The 19,444-nt window shown below is 36.0% G+C and overlaps 1 protein-coding gene and 1 long non-coding RNA gene across 2 annotated transcripts; one reads left to right on the top strand and one right to left on the bottom strand.

The window, feature by feature from the left end:
* Positions 1–353: 353 nt before the first annotated feature.
* On the bottom strand, positions 354–5,631 carry LOC112203250 (disease resistance protein RML1A-like). The gene is made up of 5 exons (XM_024344244.2): positions 5,514–5,631; positions 4,777–5,270; positions 3,561–4,674; positions 3,132–3,422; positions 354–3,035 (listed from the first exon to the last, which is right to left on the bottom strand). The coding sequence occupies exons 2-5, from the start codon at positions 5,265–5,267 to the stop codon at positions 663–665; spliced, it is 4,269 nt and encodes a 1,422-aa protein (XP_024200012.1). The 5' UTR covers positions 5,268–5,270; positions 5,514–5,631; the 3' UTR covers positions 354–662.
* Positions 5,632–15,598: 9,967 nt separating this feature from the next.
* LOC112203256 lies at positions 15,599–17,293 on the top strand. The gene is made up of 4 exons (XR_002937623.2): positions 15,599–15,797; positions 16,178–16,231; positions 16,854–16,886; positions 17,134–17,293. It is a non-coding gene; the product is annotated as an uncharacterized LOC112203256 (long non-coding RNA).
* Positions 17,294–19,444: the final 2,151 nt, after the last annotated feature.

Genomic DNA, 19,444 nt, shown 5'->3' with positions numbered 1-19,444 from the left:
TTTCTTTTAATTAGCTTGCATAATTTAGATTTTGACTTGTCTTTGTCCGACTTTTATTAGAAGATAGATAATTGTGACATTATTTTGGTCAAACTCAATCTGTCTGCAGCTAATAATCCCTATCGCACCAACATTCTAACTACAGTAGCAGCATTGGCAACTTGACATGGACGCATTCATAAATCACTCGATTTCTAATTTAGTTGTGTACTGGTGTGAGGGTAGTTGGATAGACCAGTGTCGACTGTCTCATTCGCTGGTCGGTTCATATTTACACAAAATGCATATGTAAGAAAATTATGTATGAATGTCAATTTATATATCTACCAGCAGAAAACATGAAAGTCCAAGGATCGAAGAAAAAAAGATCAAAAACTGGTAGCATTGATATCTTTCCGTAGTCAGAGTCTCTGTGCTTGTGCGATCTGTGCACAACTGCACATATTGTGAATTTGTGATTATAGTGATGGGCATATATATGTGAACATTATTTCAAAGGTGAGCGTCAGACTACATACATACCTCATAAAATGGCATTGAACTGAATATTTCAAAAGATGCTGATTTTCCTTCTACTACTCTAGGGAAGTAGTTGGTCGTCATCTTCTTCTTTGAAGCTCGCAGTTCCACTTCCACTGAGTTCAGACTCGTTCCGTCGTCTCTTAAGTTTTGATGATGATATCTTCTTCTTCTATGACTTGTTTTGGTTCCACAACTACATCTTCATCAATGCCTCCAAGTAAGTTTTCAAAATCTTGGGCATACAGCAAGGAGACTCCACACCTTTTCACCCTCACAGTGGAGAGGTCCAAGGGATTTTTTTCTTTACTACGGTTTTGATAAGTACGTTTGTACAACATGAAGTCAAGAGAGGCCTCGGATGCTTTTACCCAATCGTCTCGATTGATTGCACTTTCTAATTCAACATATTTAGGGCAGAAATACCATACGAACACATGATCTGAATTCATGAGAATATCTGGTAGCCTTATACGGAGGGTTTCCCAACAACCTTCTTGACCATTGTTAGTTTTGTAATGGATTTCAAAACTAAAGTAGCACCCAATATCGGGTGGTGGCGTAAAGTTGTTGAATGCAAGCACAATGCATAGAGCGTAACCCATGAAGCCTTGACGAAACCAATGAGGAGGAAGCTTGATATTTATCGAATGTCCCTCACTTTGATACCTCAACCACTTTGGAATTTCATTTCCCGGACAAACAATTCTAAGTTGTGCTCTCCTCCTATATTTATCTGAGGGACGTGATGCAGTTGCAATTCGCATAACTCTAAGCTGTGCATCAGCCATTATGTTGCTCCGTGCACTCTGATCCAATTTCAGGCAATTTATAAATATGTGTTGCTCGAAACAATCAGGCCAGGTTGCTTCAAAATTCTTTGCATATTGATCCCAACCTTGTATGGGTGCAGTTCTCATCGAACTTGAGACTGTCTCTAGTGACGTGCAGCCATGTGCATCCAACTCTTTTAGAAGGCATGGCAGCTTCGGTAAAGACCCAAGACTCTTGCAATTTCTCAAGTCCAGTTTCCTCAGCCCAGAAGGGAGCTCGACAGGCAAAGACCCAAGACTCTTACAATTTCTCAAGTGCAGGTACACTAGCCCAGAGGGCAGCTCGACAGGCAAAGACTCAAGACTCTTGTACTTGCTCAAGTCCAGGTAAACCAGCCCATCAGGTAGTACACTGAAAGACCCAAGACTCTTGCAGTTTCTCAAGCTCAGTCTCTTCAACCCAGAAGGTAGCTCGACAGGCAAAGACCCAAGACACTTGCAATTTCTCAAGCTCAGTCTGTTCAGCTCAGAAGGTAGCTCGACAGGCAAAGACCCAAGACTCTTGCAATAGCTCAAGCTCAGTCTTTTCAGCCTAGAAGGTAGCGCAACAGGCAAAGACCCAAGACTCTTGCAATTTCTCAAGCTCAGTATCTTCAGCCCAGAAGGGAGCTCGACAGGCAAAGACCCAAGACTCTTGCAGTTTCTCAAGCTCAGTTGGTTCAGCCCAGAAGGGAGCTCGACAGGCAATGACCCAAGACTCTTGCAGTTTTTCAAGCTCAGTCGTTTCAGCCTAGAAGGTAGCGCGACAGGCAAAGACCCAAGGCTCTTGCAATTTCTCAAGCTCAGTTTCTTCAGCCCAAAAGGGAGCTCAACAGGCAAAGACCTAAGACTCTTGCAATTTCTCAAGCTCAGTCTATTCAGCCCAGAAGGTAGCTCGATAGGCAAAGACCCAAGACTCTTACAATTTCTCAAGCTCAGTTTCTTCAGCCTAGAAGGGAGCTCGACAGGCAAAGACCCAAGACTCTTGCAATTTCTCAAGGTCAGTCTATTCAGCCCAGAAGGTAGCTCGACAGGCAAAGATCTAAGACTCTTGCAATTTCTCAAGCTCAGTCTATTCAGCCTAGAAGGTAGCTCGACAGGCAAAGATCTAAGACTCTTGCAATTGCTCAAGTTTAGGTCTTCTGGCCCAGAAGGTAGCTCAAAAGGTAAAGACTGAAGACTTTTGCAATTTCTCAAGTCCAGTTTTCTCAGCCTAGAAGGTAGCTTGACAGGTAAAGAACGAAGACTCTTGCAATTTCTCAAGTCCAGTTTCCTCAACCTAGAAGGTAGCTCGACAGACAAAGACTCAAGAGAGAGGCAACCATTTAGATCAAGAGATTGGAGCGAATTCAGCCTACAAGCGCTGCTTTGAAGATTCTTAAGCTCTTCACATGATCCAAGACCCAATGCATAAAGCTTCTCGAGAGACCAAATTGATGACGGCAATTCTTCTATTGCAGTCCTGCCCAAATTTAAGAATTTCAGATTGCCTGGCATCTCTGGGAGAATTTTGAGATTGGAGCAGCCATACAGATTAATATCAGTAAGCTCGGGAAGATTCTGAAAAAATGAAGGAAGTTGAACCAAACTTGTACAACCATACAGACTAATGCTCTCGAGATTTGGACTCTCAATCAGAGCTGAAACATCAGCCAGGTGCTCGGAGCAACCAAGATCGATGTGTTTTAAGCTCCCAAGATTGATCTGTAAGAAATCAAAGACAATTAATGCCAGCAGTAACTTAACCTTATATTTTCCACACCATTCTTCATACATATATAAGAATTAAATTAAGCAAACCTTCTGGTCTTTATCCCAAAGTCGCTCAAGTCGGCTATGAGGCATACGAAGCTCAACAAGATTGTCTGGATAAAACTTTGATGGCAGAGTATTCAAAGGGTAGCCATCCCACTGCAGAGTTATAAGGGCTTGAGGAAGAAACTTGAGACCTTTAGGAAGGTGAATTTTGTTGACGCAGTTAAGTAACCTAAGTAATCTTAGATTCTGCATCTTTTTGAAGGCTGAAGGTTCTATGTAAAGATCTGAAATGGGATCCATGCTCATGACTAAGCATTCAATCACTTCAGTTCCCTGAAAATCAAGAGCAAAATATAAATAAGCATGATAGAGAACAAAAATTACTTTACTCAAAACGAGTTTTAATTATTTTCTAGAAGAAAATGAGTTTCAATTATTTTTTCAAAAAACGTGATTGCATTTGGTTCTTACCTTATTATGTTGCAGTACATAACAAACATCCTTAGCAATCCACAATCTACTGCGTTTTCCGGGATCCTTAACACATTGATCACGCACAATTTTATGACCCATTTCTTGTATCAAATCATGCATCTCTAGTCTTGAATAATAGTTTATTGATATGAGAGACATATCGATGAGAAGTCTTATTCCTGCATTCGCACAGAAACCAGAGGCATGTAACATTCTTTTTGTATAATCTATATCCTCTCCTTTATAGTAACATGCGATATCGAGAAATATATCCTTGTCATTTTCTTCTAATCCATCATAACTCCACCTCAATACATTCTGGATATTTTTGTTGGGGAATTTTTTCAATTTATCTAATTCACCTTCCCAGTCTTCTTTGCCCCTGCAATGAGAGAAAACAGAACCAAAAATTTTAAGAGCTAGTGGATTCCCTCCAGCATAATTTACCACCTTCCTTGACAAGGTTGTATAATCAGCCGTGGAAGAGATATTTGTGAAAGCTCTCAAATGAAAGAGCTCAAGAGCCTCATCATAATCTAATTTCCTAACCTCATATATCTTGCCATCATCAAGACCATTCCCAAGCATGCGCTTGTTTCTACTTGCTATAATGATTCTACTTCCAGGACCAAACAGATTACGATAACCTCCAGCTAAATATTCTACTTGGCTTAAATCACTCGCATCATCAAGGACAACAAGGGCCTTTGTACAGCAAAGCCTCTCTCTTGCAAAAGTTGATCCAATAGATGGAGCGGTCATATATAGATTTTCTTCCTTAAGTATGGTACGAAGTAGTTGATTTCGCAATTCATTTAGTCCATGTTTAGTCTCTGATGCTTCCCTAACATTTGCAATATAGCAGCAAGCTTCAAATTGAGAAGAGAGACGGTGAAATATAACATCAGCAATGGTGGTCTTACCGATACCACCCATACCCCAAATACCTACAATCTGGACATCCAATGAGTCGAGGCATAATAACAATTCAACTTGTTGAATGTGTTTTTCAATTCCAACCAGGCCCTCGAAACCACTTGTGATTTGTGATTTGCGATTCAATTTGGCCAAAATGTCACTGACCACAATCTTAACTAATTCAGACTCGAGCCTGCCATATATACATATGAAAGACAAAGTAGCTAGTAAGTGATGCAGTAACCAATGCATAATAGAAGTCACAACTGGACCCATTAGTTAATGATTGAGTTACCTAATTGTTTGGGAATCAAATCCAGATATATTGGCTGCTGTTGTCAAAGCAACTCTCCACATGCGCACCTTGTCCATCGTATCCTTGAAACGTTCCTCATGTTGAACAAATGCATCTGCATAACTCCCTGATTGTTTGCGTACATGTGATGGATCTACGCCGTAGAAGATGGGTATAACAAACTGTCTACCTCTGCACTGGAGTATGTGCACAAGTTCATCCAAGCACCATGTAGAAGAAGCATAGTTTTTAGAGAAAATAATAACCGAAAGCTTTGATTCGCTGATGGCTTTGAGAAGGGCAGGTGAGATTTCATCTCCTCTCTCTAGTTTGTAGTCTATGTAAGTTTGGATTTTGTTCCGACATAAAGCCTCATGAAGATGGCTGGTGAAAGTATTCCTTGTATCCTCGCCTCTGAAACTAAGAAATACATCATACTTCTTCCGAGGGATGATAGCAGAGCAAAAAGAAACAGCAGTAGCCATATTCATAACCTGAAGATCAACAAGTCAAAAGAAGCAAACCTTTCCGTGAATATAACGATTCAGAATACAAAAGTAGATAAAAGATTGTCTTGATTGTACTAGAAAACAAAAGAAAAGAAATTATTTCATAGCAAAGACTAGTGTTCTTAGGAGTTGTATGTACCTGTACAGAACTTGGTTGAGTACATATAAAACAAAAGAAAAAGAGATTATTTCACAGCAAAGATTAGTGTTCTTAGGAGTTGCATGTACCTGTTTAGAACTTGGTTGAGTACAAATATTAATAGACACTTCCCAATCAGTTTTTCAGCTCTAGCTCTATCAGCCCACAACAACTCTCTCTCTCTCTCTCTCTCTCTCTCTCTCTCTCTCTCTCTATATATATATATATATATATATATGTTGATTAAACTTCCATTCTTCGCCAGAATGAAAGAACACTAATAAGAAGCGATGCACACATTCTTCAGGAAAGTATAAAGAGGTAAAAAGCAGAAAGGGAAAATTTCCCAGCACTTTCGGCGAAATATCTTCCAATTATTCAAAAAGAAAGCAATTCAGGCCACCACGTTGACTAAAGCCCCAAATTTCCTCTTTCCAGTTAGCTTACACGAACTTTAGAAAGTGGAGGGTGCTTTGTATGTTTAACATGACCGTAAAGATGATATAAGTGCGTTCATACGTACGTAATGATTGTATTCTAGCCAAATTACTAACAAAACAGATATCTCACACCGATTTAAATAAGTTATTTCACACGGATGTTAGTGTGTAAAATGCTGTATCTATAGTGGGCGCACGTAATGTTTTTCGGTTGCTCGGAGGGGGCGCTAATGCTCTACTCACATGGTTTTAGAAGTCCGTGTGAAATTTCTTGTGGGTACCACTTGTCTTCCAATGTTGAAAATGATATTTCAATATCCTAATAAGTGTGAAATATCTTCCTAACTCACACAGATTTCAGTGTGTAAGAGTGATGTTATTCAAAAAAGAAAAATGGTGCTAAATTATTATTTTTTTGATAATTTTACAATTCCATTAATCAGAATCCAAACAGTAACATACAATGAATTTAGCCAGCTGAATAATACCATAAACAAAAAAATCTCAACCATACATTGATGAATTTACTCCACTATAATTCTCTGAAACAAGTTCCCTCTTTAAAATTGTCTTTCTTGGAGAAAATAAAGAGGAAACTACGCCAAAAAATGCTTCATACCATACCCCTTAGACAACAGAAGAAGTTTTTTCTGTTGTCTGATTTTTTTGAACATCTTCAGACAATAGTTTTAGCTATTTCTGTTATCTAAACAGTATCAAATTCCCTACAAGTTCAATTTTTTCATGTTTGTTGTAATTTGAAAAACTCAAACAACAGCTCTAACTAAATTTTGTTGTCTGAGTAAATGGAGAAATTATTTCTCCTTGTCTGGCCAAAAACAGTTTTTTGGCTCAACTACAACTTATCCATCATTTTATGACAAAATGCATAAACACAACCAAGATCAATACAATATGAACTAGAATACAACAAGAGGAGATGCATCACCTACTTCATGCACAACAACCATTCCTTCAAAAGCAGTAACAACAACACAGTTATTCAACACAAATAATCCGAGCTCTAAAACTTCAAGTAGTCACACGCAAGAAATCTTCTACTCAACTATGTGTTTAACTCCTCTCTATGGGGTAGGACTGAATGTTTTTCACATTGTGAATAGGGACTTCAAGCACCTATATATACAAGCTAGATAAGTCTTCCCATAAAAGAATCCTTAATTCTAACCAATGAGTTATTTCTGAAAGATGCTATAATTATCATATCAACTAATTATATATTTATCTTTATCAAAATAGATTCCTAACCATATGAGTTACATACCAAAGCCCATTAGGTGTCTAGGTAGATAATTCATATATTTCCCATTTATTGTAATAAGTTTAATCAGTTTGTTATTTACTTAATGTAGATAATATTAGGTCCAAATAATATTTTACAATCTCCCCTTTGGACCAATATTGTCTACATAACAACTGAACCAAAACTCATTCCAGAAAATAGCCAAAGTGTGCACTGAAATATATGGTTTCTCAAGATCCATTCAGTTCTATCAAGAACGCAGCAGCTAAAATAGAACTTGGAAATAAACATGCTTATGTAAACATATTTGTTCCAAATTACCAATAATAACCTCTGCATCTCACATGAACTACAAAACTGATATGATGAAATCAAGTGGTAAAGTATGTCATTCTGCAGTAAACACTTGATTATAGTCCAACTAAAAATTTTGAATATCAAAATCATAATGCAAACATTATTTACTTAAGCACTAGTGGATTGCATGTTTGCCTCTTACTGAATATATGCATATTTCCATCCACCTGATAATCAACAAAACTAAAATAGAAGCAATCAAATATTTTCAAAATAAGATCAAGCTGTGAAACAATATATCTGGAAATACCTCAAGCTTTATTCATTTGACCAAAATATGAATACATATTGTTTCTGACATGAACTGCAAACTGAAATAAAATTGGAACTTTCAAACTAAGAAACTGAAAACATAATCTTTATGACTTTTGCTATTTCTGAACTCAGGAATCTAAACTAGAGAGAATTCCCATGTCTTCAACATGCTTCTTGAAAACTGAAACTGGTAATGCCTTGGTAAAAGGGTTTGCAAGCTGTGCATCTGTGCTAATGGCAGCTATTTCAATCTCTCCATCTTTTACTTTCTCACACTGTAGAACTTCAAGTCTATATGTTTTGAATTATTGGACCTTTTGCTATTCTTACTGAAAAACACAGCTGCTTCATTATCACAATAAACTTTTAGCTCTCTATCAACAAGATTACTTCAAATCTTTGTTTCCAAAAGAAAGTTTATGATCCATAGGCCTTCACATACATCTTCATATATGGCTATAATTTCTGCTTGCATGGTGGATGTGGCTATCAATGATTGTTTCATTGTTTTTCAAGCCACTGCACCACCTGCCAACATATATACATAGCCACAAGTAGACTTCATTGATGCAGGATAATTGCCTGTAAAATCTGAGTCTGTGAAGCCTACAAGTTCAAGTTTCTTCACATGCTTATACACAAGCATGTGACTCTTAGTCCTCTGTAGGTATCTCAATACCTTTTTGCCAGCAGTCCAATGCTTGTGTCCAGGATCAGATTGAAATCTAGACAACATGCCAACTGCAAAGGATAAATCTGGCCTAGTGCACACTTATGCATACATGAGACTGCCAACTAATCTAGCATATGGTACAGACTCCATTTCCCTTTTCTCAACACTTGTTTTAGGGCATTGATCTTTATTTAATTTATCTCCCTTAGATATTGAAACCTCCCCATGAGCACAAGTAGCCATATCAAATCTCTGAAGTATTTTTGAAATGTAGGTTTATTGAGATAATCCCAATAAACCTTGTGCTCTGTCTCTCTTTATCTCAATTCCTAATGCATAAGAAGCCTCTCCCAGATCCTTCATATCAAAATTTTTCGACAGAAATATTTTGGTATCTTTCAGTAACTTAATGTTACTCCTAGCAAGGAGAATGCCATCTACATATAGGAGAAGAAAAACAAACTGGTTTCCAACAACTTTAAGATAAACACATTCATCTTCTAGATTTTCTGTAAAACCAAAAGATGCAACCACATAATCAAATTTTCTATACCATTGTCTAGATGCCTATTTAAGTCCATATATAGATTTCTTAAGCTTACAGACTAAGTTTTCATTTCCAGTTTCAATATAGCATTCTGGTTGTGACATGTATATCACAATTTAAGAAGGCTGTTTTTACATCCATTTGATGTAACTCCATATCATAGTGAGCTACAAGAGCCATTATGATTCTAAAATCTATAACCTCCTTTTGTGTGAACCCTTTAGCTACAAGTCTTGCTTTGTGTCTCTCAATGTTTCCCTTGGCATCTCTTTTAGTTTTGAACACCCACTTGCTGCCTATAGTCTTGTGATTTGGATCTGGCTTCACAAGCTCCCACACTTCAGTATTATACATGGATTCAAGCTCTGCATCCATGGCTTTCTTTCATTGTTTTGACTCATTACTTTCTGCAGCTTGCTTAAAATTTACAGGGTCATTATCATCTGCTAAAGTGCTCTCAACTTCTTGCAGATAAACCTCATAAATATCATTTTGACCACCAAAAGTTGGCTTCCTAGTTCTTTGTGATCTTCTAGGTTAAGCTATATTTTGTTGAGGTTCAGGAATATTTTGATCTGGTATAGGTTCAACCACTTCAACATTTTGGTTTTCAAGTTCTAAGTCACCATCTGCTTCATTGTGAACTTCACTTTCAGTTTCTGCATTATTTTTAAAGTTTGGCATTTCTACTTCTGTATCCTCACTTTCTGCAATTTCCTCAAATTATTAGTTAAATCTTCAAATTTTGTATTGCAAATACTCTCCCCCAGAAATTTAACCTGATGAGTTTCAAAAATTGTAGGTGAGTAGTGAGGTGCATAAAGTTTATAACCTTTAGATTTTTCACAATAACCTATAAAATGACAAGTTACAGATTTAGGGTCAAGTTTTCCTAAATTGGGATTGTAAATTCTTGCCTCAGCTTTACAACCCCATACATCGCAATGATGCAGACTAGGTTGCCTACCACACCAAGACTCAAATGGTGTTTTATCCACATACTTGCTTGGGGACCTATTGCAAAGATAGTTTGCAGTTCTTAAAGCTTCTCCCCAAAACATTTTTGGCAACCCAAAAGTACACATCATACTTCTTACCATATTCAACAGAGTTCTATTCTTTCTCTCTGCAACACCATTCTGTTAGGGATTGTATGGTGTTGTATATTGAGCTTTTATACCTACATCCTGCAGATATAAAGCAAATGGACCCTTTTGTTGTCCTTGCTCAGTATATTTACCATAAAATTCACCCCCCTATCAGACCTCACAGTCTTAATTTTCATTTCTAGTTGATGTTCAACTTCAGTTTTGAAAATTTTAAATGCCTTAAGTGATTGTGACTTTTCTGACAATAGGTAGATATAACAGTACCTTGAATAGTCATCTATGAATGTAATGAAATAAACATTTCCACATATTGTTCTATGCCTGAAGGGACCACATATATCTGTATGAATTAACTCTAGCAGTTTTTCACTTCTGCTAGCAGTCGTTTTTCTTAAGTTTGTCATTTTACCCTTAAAACATTCAATGCAGTCTGCTAGGTCTGAAAAGTCTAGTTCTGTAAGTGTTTTGTTCTTTACTAATATTTGCAGTCTTTTTTTTTTAAATGTGGCCTAGTCTCCTATGCCACAAGTAAGCTGATTTATCATTGAACAAGGTCCTTTTAACACCTATGATGGTGTTGTTACTTAATGTGCTATTTATGTCTTCAACAAGTGAGATTACTTGTTGAGGTATTGAACAATTCAATTTCATATAATTATCCAAAATAACACCAAACCATATAACAAGGAACCTTTAGAAATTTTTATTCCATCCAAATCAATGTAAAAACATCAACCAGTCTTAACCAAAAGAGACATAGAAAGCAAATTCCTTTTAATCGAGGGAATGTAATAAACATCATCCAAAACTAAAAAATTTCCAAAACCTAGATCTAGTCTTAAGGTTCCTATAGCCTTCACTGCAACCCTCATGCCATTTCCCACACAGACATTGGTTTCCTCACTTCTTGGTGCCCTCTTCTTTTTGAATCCCTGTAAAGAATTCGTAATATGCAAGGGTGAGCCAGAATCTAACCAATAAGTGTGAGATTCAATATTGACAAAATTAATTTCTACAGAAAAAGTTTCTGTAGTACTTAAGAAATTCTTACCATTCTTCACCAACCAAGCCTTAAAACCTGAGCAGTCCTACTTTCTTACAAAAGTAGCACTTGAACTTAAAAGCTTTGGTGGTGTTAGGCGCTGCAGTGTTTCCAAATGGCTTAGTGATGGTTTTGGTGACTTTAAGCTTGTTCTTCTTTTTCTTTGGCTTTTCCACCAGGTTCACAGAGGTTACAGGCTCTCTCTCTTTCTTAATTCTATCTTCTTCATTAGCACAGATAGATATGAGCTCATCTATGGTTCAGGTACCCTTTAGAGCATTGTAGCTAGTTCTAAGCCCACTGAAGGTATTTGGCAAGGCATGCGGTGCAACATGCACCACTTGACTATCATTCACTCCCATCAGTAACTCCCTGAGGCTAGCATTAATGTGGATCAACTTCATTATATGCTCTCTAACTCCCCCAGATCCTTCATACTTCAGCTCATGGAAAGCCTTAGACAATCTTGCAGCCTCTGCTTTCTCACTCTCTTTAAATTTTCTCTCAATGGCCTCCATATAGTCAGTAGCCAAGTCAGGTTCTTCTACGCTACCTCTTACAGTGTCAGACATAGTGTTCCTAATGGTGTTCTTGGCCATTCTATTTGACCTGTGTCAGACTTTAAATGCCTTAACCTCCTTAGTTGAACTATCTTTAGTTAATGCCTTAGGTTCATCCTCATGAAAGACTAGGTCTATATTCTCATGCATCATCATATAACGCTCTACTGAATCTCTCCAGGCTCTAAAGTTTGTTCCAGTGAGCATCAAAACATTGTTGAGGTTCATGTAAATACTTCCTAATGAGCAAAGCCAAAAAGAAAAATTCAGTAAGTTTCAGTTTCAAAACTCAAAAAATACAAAGTTTCAATTTAGCAATATTTCTGCAGATTTATGTGTTAGTTCCAAAAGCAGTTCAAAAACACAAAAAACACCAAAACAAAATATCAACCTTAACGGCAACAAGAACCACAAGATACTATGTCAATGAAAATACCCCAAATCTGAATTTCACATTAGGCAACACTTTCGTAGCAGTAGACATAATGTACTTAAGTTTCTGAATCTTCACCCCATAATTAGAGAACTCAAGTTATCCAAAAAGACAATCAACATCTTATGACAGTAGAAGAGTCTTTAAGTATCAAAATATGAATTCAAAATCACGTGTGAAGTTGTTTGTCACCAAACTATGCTATATTAACACTTCTTTGGAAGACACGAGTAAGCACAGTTTGAAAACAATTAACACAACTTTCCAGGTCATTTTTATCTTAATGATCAAATGCAAATAATAACATAAATTGCTTTGTGCAACATTCCTATTTTTATTTGCAACAACCTGTGACCGAAATAAAGTTTAACTAAATTCAATTCAAGACATCAAGGCACTTGAAAAGAAACTTTACTCAATCTGCAATTTTCTCAATGAAAATATGACAACATTTACAGGGAGCCAGTGAACTTCTTAACTCAAACATTCATCAATTTATCATATAATCATTGTTCAATCACATATATATATTAGCAGAATACAAAATATTAAGCACAACCATCTATAAGCAATCATAGAGAAAGCACAAAATCGTTTCAATTCAACTCAATTCAATTCAAAGACACAAGCACACCAAAACTTAAATTTCATCCCGGTCACCATCTACTCTAGCCTGTGCATGCTAGGAATGCTTCTAGTGTTCTTGTAATTCAATAGAAAATGAATTAAAACTTTGAATCGAAACATGGTTCTCAGAAGGCCTAACCTTTGCGACTGCAATTCTGCAACAATTTTAGCGGAAGCAATAATTCCCAAAAGCGATCTTAATCCGAATTAGAAAAAAAAAATTTCTTGGCCTGTTAACCAAAACCCTAATTTCCCAAAACGTTTTGCAATTCAACATAACACAAAACTCTCGTTCAAAATACAATGAATTGATCTTCTAAAAATGATTTATGAATTGTGAAATTTGGCTTTGATACCATTTGTTAACTTAATGAGCAAACCAAGATCGTTTCACAAAATGCATAAACACAACCCAATGATCAATACAATATGAACTAGAATACAACACACTACGTCAATAAACTCATCAGACGACAGGGCTCAGACGACAGAATGGTTGCTTTCTGTTCTCTTTAACGACAGAATGAAAAAATTCTGTTGTCTGAATATAGTGATATACCATGATAAATTGATTTTGAGAAAAATGTTTTGTTTCAGATAACAGTTTTCTGTTGTGTGTGTAATGGAGACTTGCTTAGTTTTGAAAGTTTGCTTTTTTTTTTTTGGAAAGGACTGTTTGGTTTTTTGGTACCACATAAATGAAATTAGATCAAACAACTTAATCAAATCTTGCCCGATGGATTTCTCAAACACTGAAAACGCCCCCTCTTTCAAACTTCTCTCTTCTTCACAGCACATCTCTCAAACCAAAACCACTGAATCCAGCGCCAAATCCAACATCAATCTCTTCTATTCGTTCACTCTACTGCTAGTAAGCCATTTGATTAAGTGTTTATAGATTTAGGGTTTTTGTTGGATTGGGAATTTAGGGTTTTTTCGATTAACTGTTCAGCTCACTTTGCCTAGGCGAAGACGGAGGCTAGGTGGAAGACGGAGGTTCAGTCCAATGACTTCGTCTTCATTCTCTCAAGTCTGATTGTCTCAACTAACTTCTGAAAACCCAAACCTCCTCAAAACCTTCAACCCAGTCTCTGTGACGGTCGACGGCAGCGGCACGACGACCTCGTCTCGTTCTCACAACATCACTCTGTCAGTCACTCAATCTCGGTCTGTCCCTCTCTCAGATTCGATCTGATTTACCTTCTTGAGATTATGTTCTTGTTGGTTATTCTTTGATTAATAGCATGTTATTGATTTGGGTTAGTTCAATTGTGCTAGTTTTTCATCTTATTCCTGAATTTCATAGAAGTTTGAGAACTGAGCAAAAATACTTGAGCTTTGTTTCAATTCTATTTTTATTCCGTTTAGGATTTGAGGTGAGTGACTTCCTTAATTACTTGATTTCATTGGGGAATTTTGGGTTTAATGCAATTTTGGATTTTCCGTTTGGTTTTCTTTCAATTTTTGCAGGTAATATATGAGAAATTTATGAATGCTATACGTGAAAGTTGGTGTCTACTAATATTGGTTCCAGGTAGTAATTCGGTCTCATCTGTTCTTTTTGTCTTCAAGTAATCAATTTGTATGAAATTTGATTGGGAAGCAAGTGCTTCAATCTCATAGTTTTTGTTTTTGTTTTTCATCACTATCAAGCAGAGTAGGTATTATTTGAGATTAGGATTAAAACACTACTGCACCCAAGAAGCAAAGGAGCATGCAGTGGTAAATCCTTTTCATTATTTCTAGGGATACTAGTGAATTGCAATGGTACTATTAGTTCTAGTTGTATCAGTAATCTATTTTTTTTTTCCTGTTTTATTTTTGATTTGGTGCATAAGGGCAGCTTTGAGGTTTTCTTTATTTGATCTCTTTAAGGTCAGAAAAGCCTCAATTTATTCCTTTTGTATTTGTTTGCTAACATTTTCTTTGAGCACATGCATATCTATAGTGTCGCTGGATTTAGCTTTTACATTTAACCATTTAAAAGAGCTGCTATTATTTGCCTTCTTGCATTTTCAGTTGAAGCTTGTAGGAGAAACATCAAGTTCAATGGTTCATTAGTTGCATGTTCAAAGGTGGAATCACATTTTGGTGATGCTCGTGTGCATATATATGTTAATTCCTTGATGGTCATTGCTTTCTTTTTTCAATTCTTTTGCCACTGGTTTTGTTAATCTCACTTGCCTTGATCATGTAGTCAAAGCATTCTGTAGTCATGAAGTATCAATGTTAAAATGGGCTAATTTCCTACATATTCTTCATAGTTTTCTATTGTAGTCATGAAGATTATTTGTTCCATTTTTTTACCAGTAATAATTAAATAGTTATATCAGTTAATTGCTTTCACATTTAGTATGTTTAGAATTTTAGACATATGGCTCTGATTTTGTTGTGTTGGTTTGGTTTGAAAGGGTGCTCACTAATTTGTTGAATTTTTTTTGGGTTACATGTGGTCAATCGGAGAAGAAAACAAATCTTATCGAGGGAGTTTCATGGTTAGATTATGGCCACCTTGAAATGCAGGTAAGGAACTGTTGATATTATACTTGTTTCTTTGGCTTTCATTCAAAGGTTCTATATCCAAACTTTTCCCGTTCTTGAATATTTTGAGCAAAAAAAAAAAAAAATTCTTCCTTTGTTTAGCAGAGGTATTGGCTTTGGGATTCCTTCCAAATGTGGGGATGTTGTCGATGTTTCCCAATTCACTGATCTGATTTTACTTATTAGTATTATGCTCATGAGTAGAGCATGCTTTGATATCTATTTGATTTTATTAATTAAATGGTCAAAGAATTCCAGTTCACGTTCTTTATACTTCCAAAGTTTTATTGATAGGTGGAGAATCAGGAAGGAGTCGCAAACTTTGATGATATCCTTGCAAATTCAGATGCATTCAAGTGAAGGTCTTCTTGGTGCTTATGTGAACCCCAGTGGTTATTAACACGAGATAGTGGCTCTCTACGCAATTGGCTTAGCACTCATAGGTTCAACAGTGAAAGAATACAGCTGATTTCCTGGGTAGGACCTTTCCTGTGAAACCATATAGTGTGATTCCAAGTTATTCAGGTAATTACCAAACTTTGGGGAGTTTGTAATACTAGGATGGAACAAATGCAAAAATGCAATTTATGATTATTGGAAATTGGAACTTATGTCTTAATCATAATGTTACGTGGAATGACTGAAGGATTCAGGTATAATAGAAAATGGTATCTTGCTGCAACGATTATGAATCTAAGGCAATTGATTATGTTATTCCTTTTCAAATCCCTAGGAATTCTGTCACTTTATAGTACTTCATGGTTTTTTGTTACCTAATAATCAATGCTTTTATGCTGCTAGGTTCTATTTACTTAATTCACTGAACTCTTAGTTCAAACACGCAATGAGCTTGTCACCTTATTATCAACTTTAAATATCTTCTCTTCCTGCTTGTTCATTTTTAGGGCTCAGACCTTTGCATGATGGATGTGTTGGACTATATCGTTTGATACATTTAGGTGAACAATCAAACTTAAATCATTTGTATATTTATGTGCATTTCTTTGTGAAGCACTGGATATGGGGTTTCCTTGACATTTACATATGCATTTTGCTATTACTTGCTTTTAGTTGAATTCATGGCTGCCAAGCCATTGCTTTCAAAGAATGAGCACGTACCAGTCAAGCAAATACATAGTGTAAAGTGTTGGATTAATATTTTGGAAGTAATCAACACACTTTCAGCAAATTGTCTATAGAGTAACTTGCTGGATTTTGATATTTGGAGCAATGATTGAAGATTAAGTTTATTTTATGGGGTTTGAGTTAGTTTTTGGTTCATAACACATACCAAACATGTGGTAGAAATTTTGGGTTGCAAATCGATCTCAATCTGAGATTGACTCTTAAACATCTCATTCTTGCTATCCTACTTTGCCTCGTTTTGGAAATGTATCATCTTTTTTAGGATTTAGTTTGTTTTTTGACACTAAATTTGGTTCTTAATCTATTTTGAATTGTGTCTTTGTTAAATATTTTAATGAGTTGCAGGTACATAGAAAACTTCTAGGTTGCAGGGGTTTTGGTTTGGAGTACATTTGGTTGATTGGTATCTGATATTCTTTTCTTCCTTTTTTGCAGGTTGCTGGTGTTTCTGTTTTGTGTTGGGACTGGGTATATTTGTTTCTTCTTTTGCTTAAGATTACATCATAAAAACATACATGGTATTTTGCATCTTATATTAGTAGATTACTCTTAGTCCAGGCTTTGCTCATGGATTGCTACTTTTCCTATACCAGGTTTGCTTAAAGATGTTCAATTTATGTGTTTGCTGTGTGCCTCTTGTATGAATTAACATAACATTTTGTGTACATTGAGATTTCTCCATTTTGTTATTGCATGCTCATTGGATAATTATCAGGTAGCTCAAGACTACATAATGAAGGTTCGATGTTGGATAAGGAGTCCAGAAGTTCAAAGCGGGCGACAAAGTTGTAGCATTTCACCATGTGAGAAGAGCCTCTGCTTCAGAATTGGAATGAACAGAAGAAGTAGAAGAAAATGCTAACAACTGAAACTGCTCAAGGGACAAGGTTGTGTTAACTATTTGTTTCTATGAACTTATTATGTTAAGATAATGTATTGATGACTTGTACATTTGGAGTTGTTAATATGAAAAGATCAATATATATATGAAACTGTTTCTTTGCCAATGGCACTTGTGTCTATATCTTATTATGTCAAGATTGGAGGTGTTAGTTGATAGGCATAAGAACAAAAATAAGTTGAAATCTGAATCAACATCAAACAACAAAATTCAAGCAAATGTCTGTTGTCTGAAGTCACCATAAACCACATATGAAGCAGGCTAACTATAGTCCTTATGCTAATCAGACAATAGAAAGACCCAAGAAAGTTCACGCCTCACATATTCAAACGACATATTTATGTCATTTTAGTTAACAAGAAATAATAGAACTTTATGAATATATGTTGTTCGTAATTGAGTCGCACAACAGAAAAACCCAAGAAAGAGCAGACTTCTACATATTCAAACGACATATTTCTGTCATTTTAGTAAAAAAGAAACAATAGAACATAACAAATATATGTTGTCCACAATTGATTCACACAACAGAAAAAATCCAAGATAGTTCAAATCTCCATATATTCAGACAACAGAATTCTGTCGTCTTAATGAAATATAAACGATAGAGTTTTATGAAAAGATGTTGTGCAGAATCTTTTATAACAACATATAACTGTCGTTTTGTTACATCTTTAACCTCAGAAAGTCATAATTCGGCATATCTCGAAATAATCAGACAACAGATTATTGGCATGTCTCTGTTGTTTGAGTGAGATATAGACCACGGGTTATATCTGTCGTCTGAAGACCTAAGAGACATTAGGCCAATAGACAACAGAAAATTTCTGAATTAGACAACAGTCATCGGCTGTTGTCTGATGACTTTGGTGACATAGTGACAAGAGGAGATGCATCACCTGCTTCATGCATAACAACCATTCCTTCAAAAGTAGTAGCAGCAACACAGCTATTCAACACAAATAATCCGAGCTCCAAAACTTCAAGCAGCCACACGCAAGAAATCTTCTACTCAACTATGTGTTTAACTCCTCTCTATGAGGCAGGACTGAATGTTTTTCACATTGTGAATAAGGACTTCAAGCACCTATATATACAAGCTAGATAGGTCTTCCCATAAAAGAATCCTTAATTCTAGCCAATGAGTTATTTATGAAAGATGCTATAATTAGCATATCAACTAATTATATATTTATTTTTATCAAAATGGATTCCTAACCATATGAGTTACATACCAAAGCCCATTAGGTGTCTAGGTAGATAATTCATATATTTCCCATTTATTGTAATAAGTTTAATCAGTTTGTTATTTACTTAATGTAGATAATATTAGATCGAAATAATATTTTACATGTGAGGCATGTGAAACGGCGTCTGTCGATGTCTGAGGTCTAGTGGTGAGAACCGAGTTTTGTTCATCTCTCTCTACTGCTCTTAATGGTGATGGTGGTGTGAGGTGCTGAAGATCCAAGGAGAAACAAATTTATTATGTTCAATTGGCCTCCCCCTTTAGCTGCATGTATTTCTTTTTGCTTAATCTTATAGGTTTTACAGTAGCTAAGTCAATGAGTAAACTATCTATGGTTTCAAGCTTCATGATTGCTTAACTTGTTTCTGTTGGATTTTAACAAATGTCAGACCCTCTTTATGAATCAGGTGAACTTCATGCAACATGCATGTCTCATATAGAGTGCATGTTGTTCATCTCGATACATTGATCTCTTCTCTATATGTGCACGTTCTGAATGCTTTTTAGTTGTTTTAGGAACTGAAACGATTCTTGGTGTCTCAGCAATATGGAAATGAGTAGTGGAAAATTGGAAATTGTATTTTCACTTTGATGTTTTGTGAGAAAAAAAGATCACCACATTCAAAACTAGTGATTGCTCCCTCTTGCTTTATATATAGTTTCTTCTGATCTATGTTCATTTAACATTACTCTTTCCAACTGGTCAGCGTTTTTATTGTTTTGCATCTATTGCAGCCTTGTGCTTCACTTAGCCCAAAATTTAAATTGGATTGATGCTTACCATCCAAACTTTTACTGCTGATGGCTCTCAATTTACTTTTACATGCTAATGCCAACTCATGGAATGGCCTACAGATCACTTTTCTAGGTGATATT

Source organism: Rosa chinensis, chromosome 5 (assembly GCF_002994745.2).
Source record: "Rosa chinensis cultivar Old Blush chromosome 5, RchiOBHm-V2, whole genome shotgun sequence".
Taxonomy (NCBI): Eukaryota; Viridiplantae; Streptophyta; class Magnoliopsida; order Rosales; family Rosaceae; genus Rosa; species Rosa chinensis.
The sequence above is the reverse complement of the archived record's forward strand: the minus strand, read 5'-3'. Positions and strand labels throughout refer to the sequence as shown.

Bases quoted from the DNA above. Each gene is read 5' to 3' on its own strand.
- LOC112203250 (XM_024344244.2), bottom strand. From the start codon at position 5,267: ATGAATATGGCTACTGCTGTTTCTTTTTGCTCTGCTATCATCCCTCGG. The intron at 4,675-4,776 runs GTAACTCAATCA...TATATATGGCAG, and splicing joins TTTGATTCCCAAACAATTAG to GCTCGAGTCTGAATTAGTTA. The intron at 3,036-3,131 runs GTTTGCTTAATT...GATTTCTTACAG, and splicing joins TTTGGGATAAAGACCAGAAG to ATCAATCTTGGGAGCTTAAA.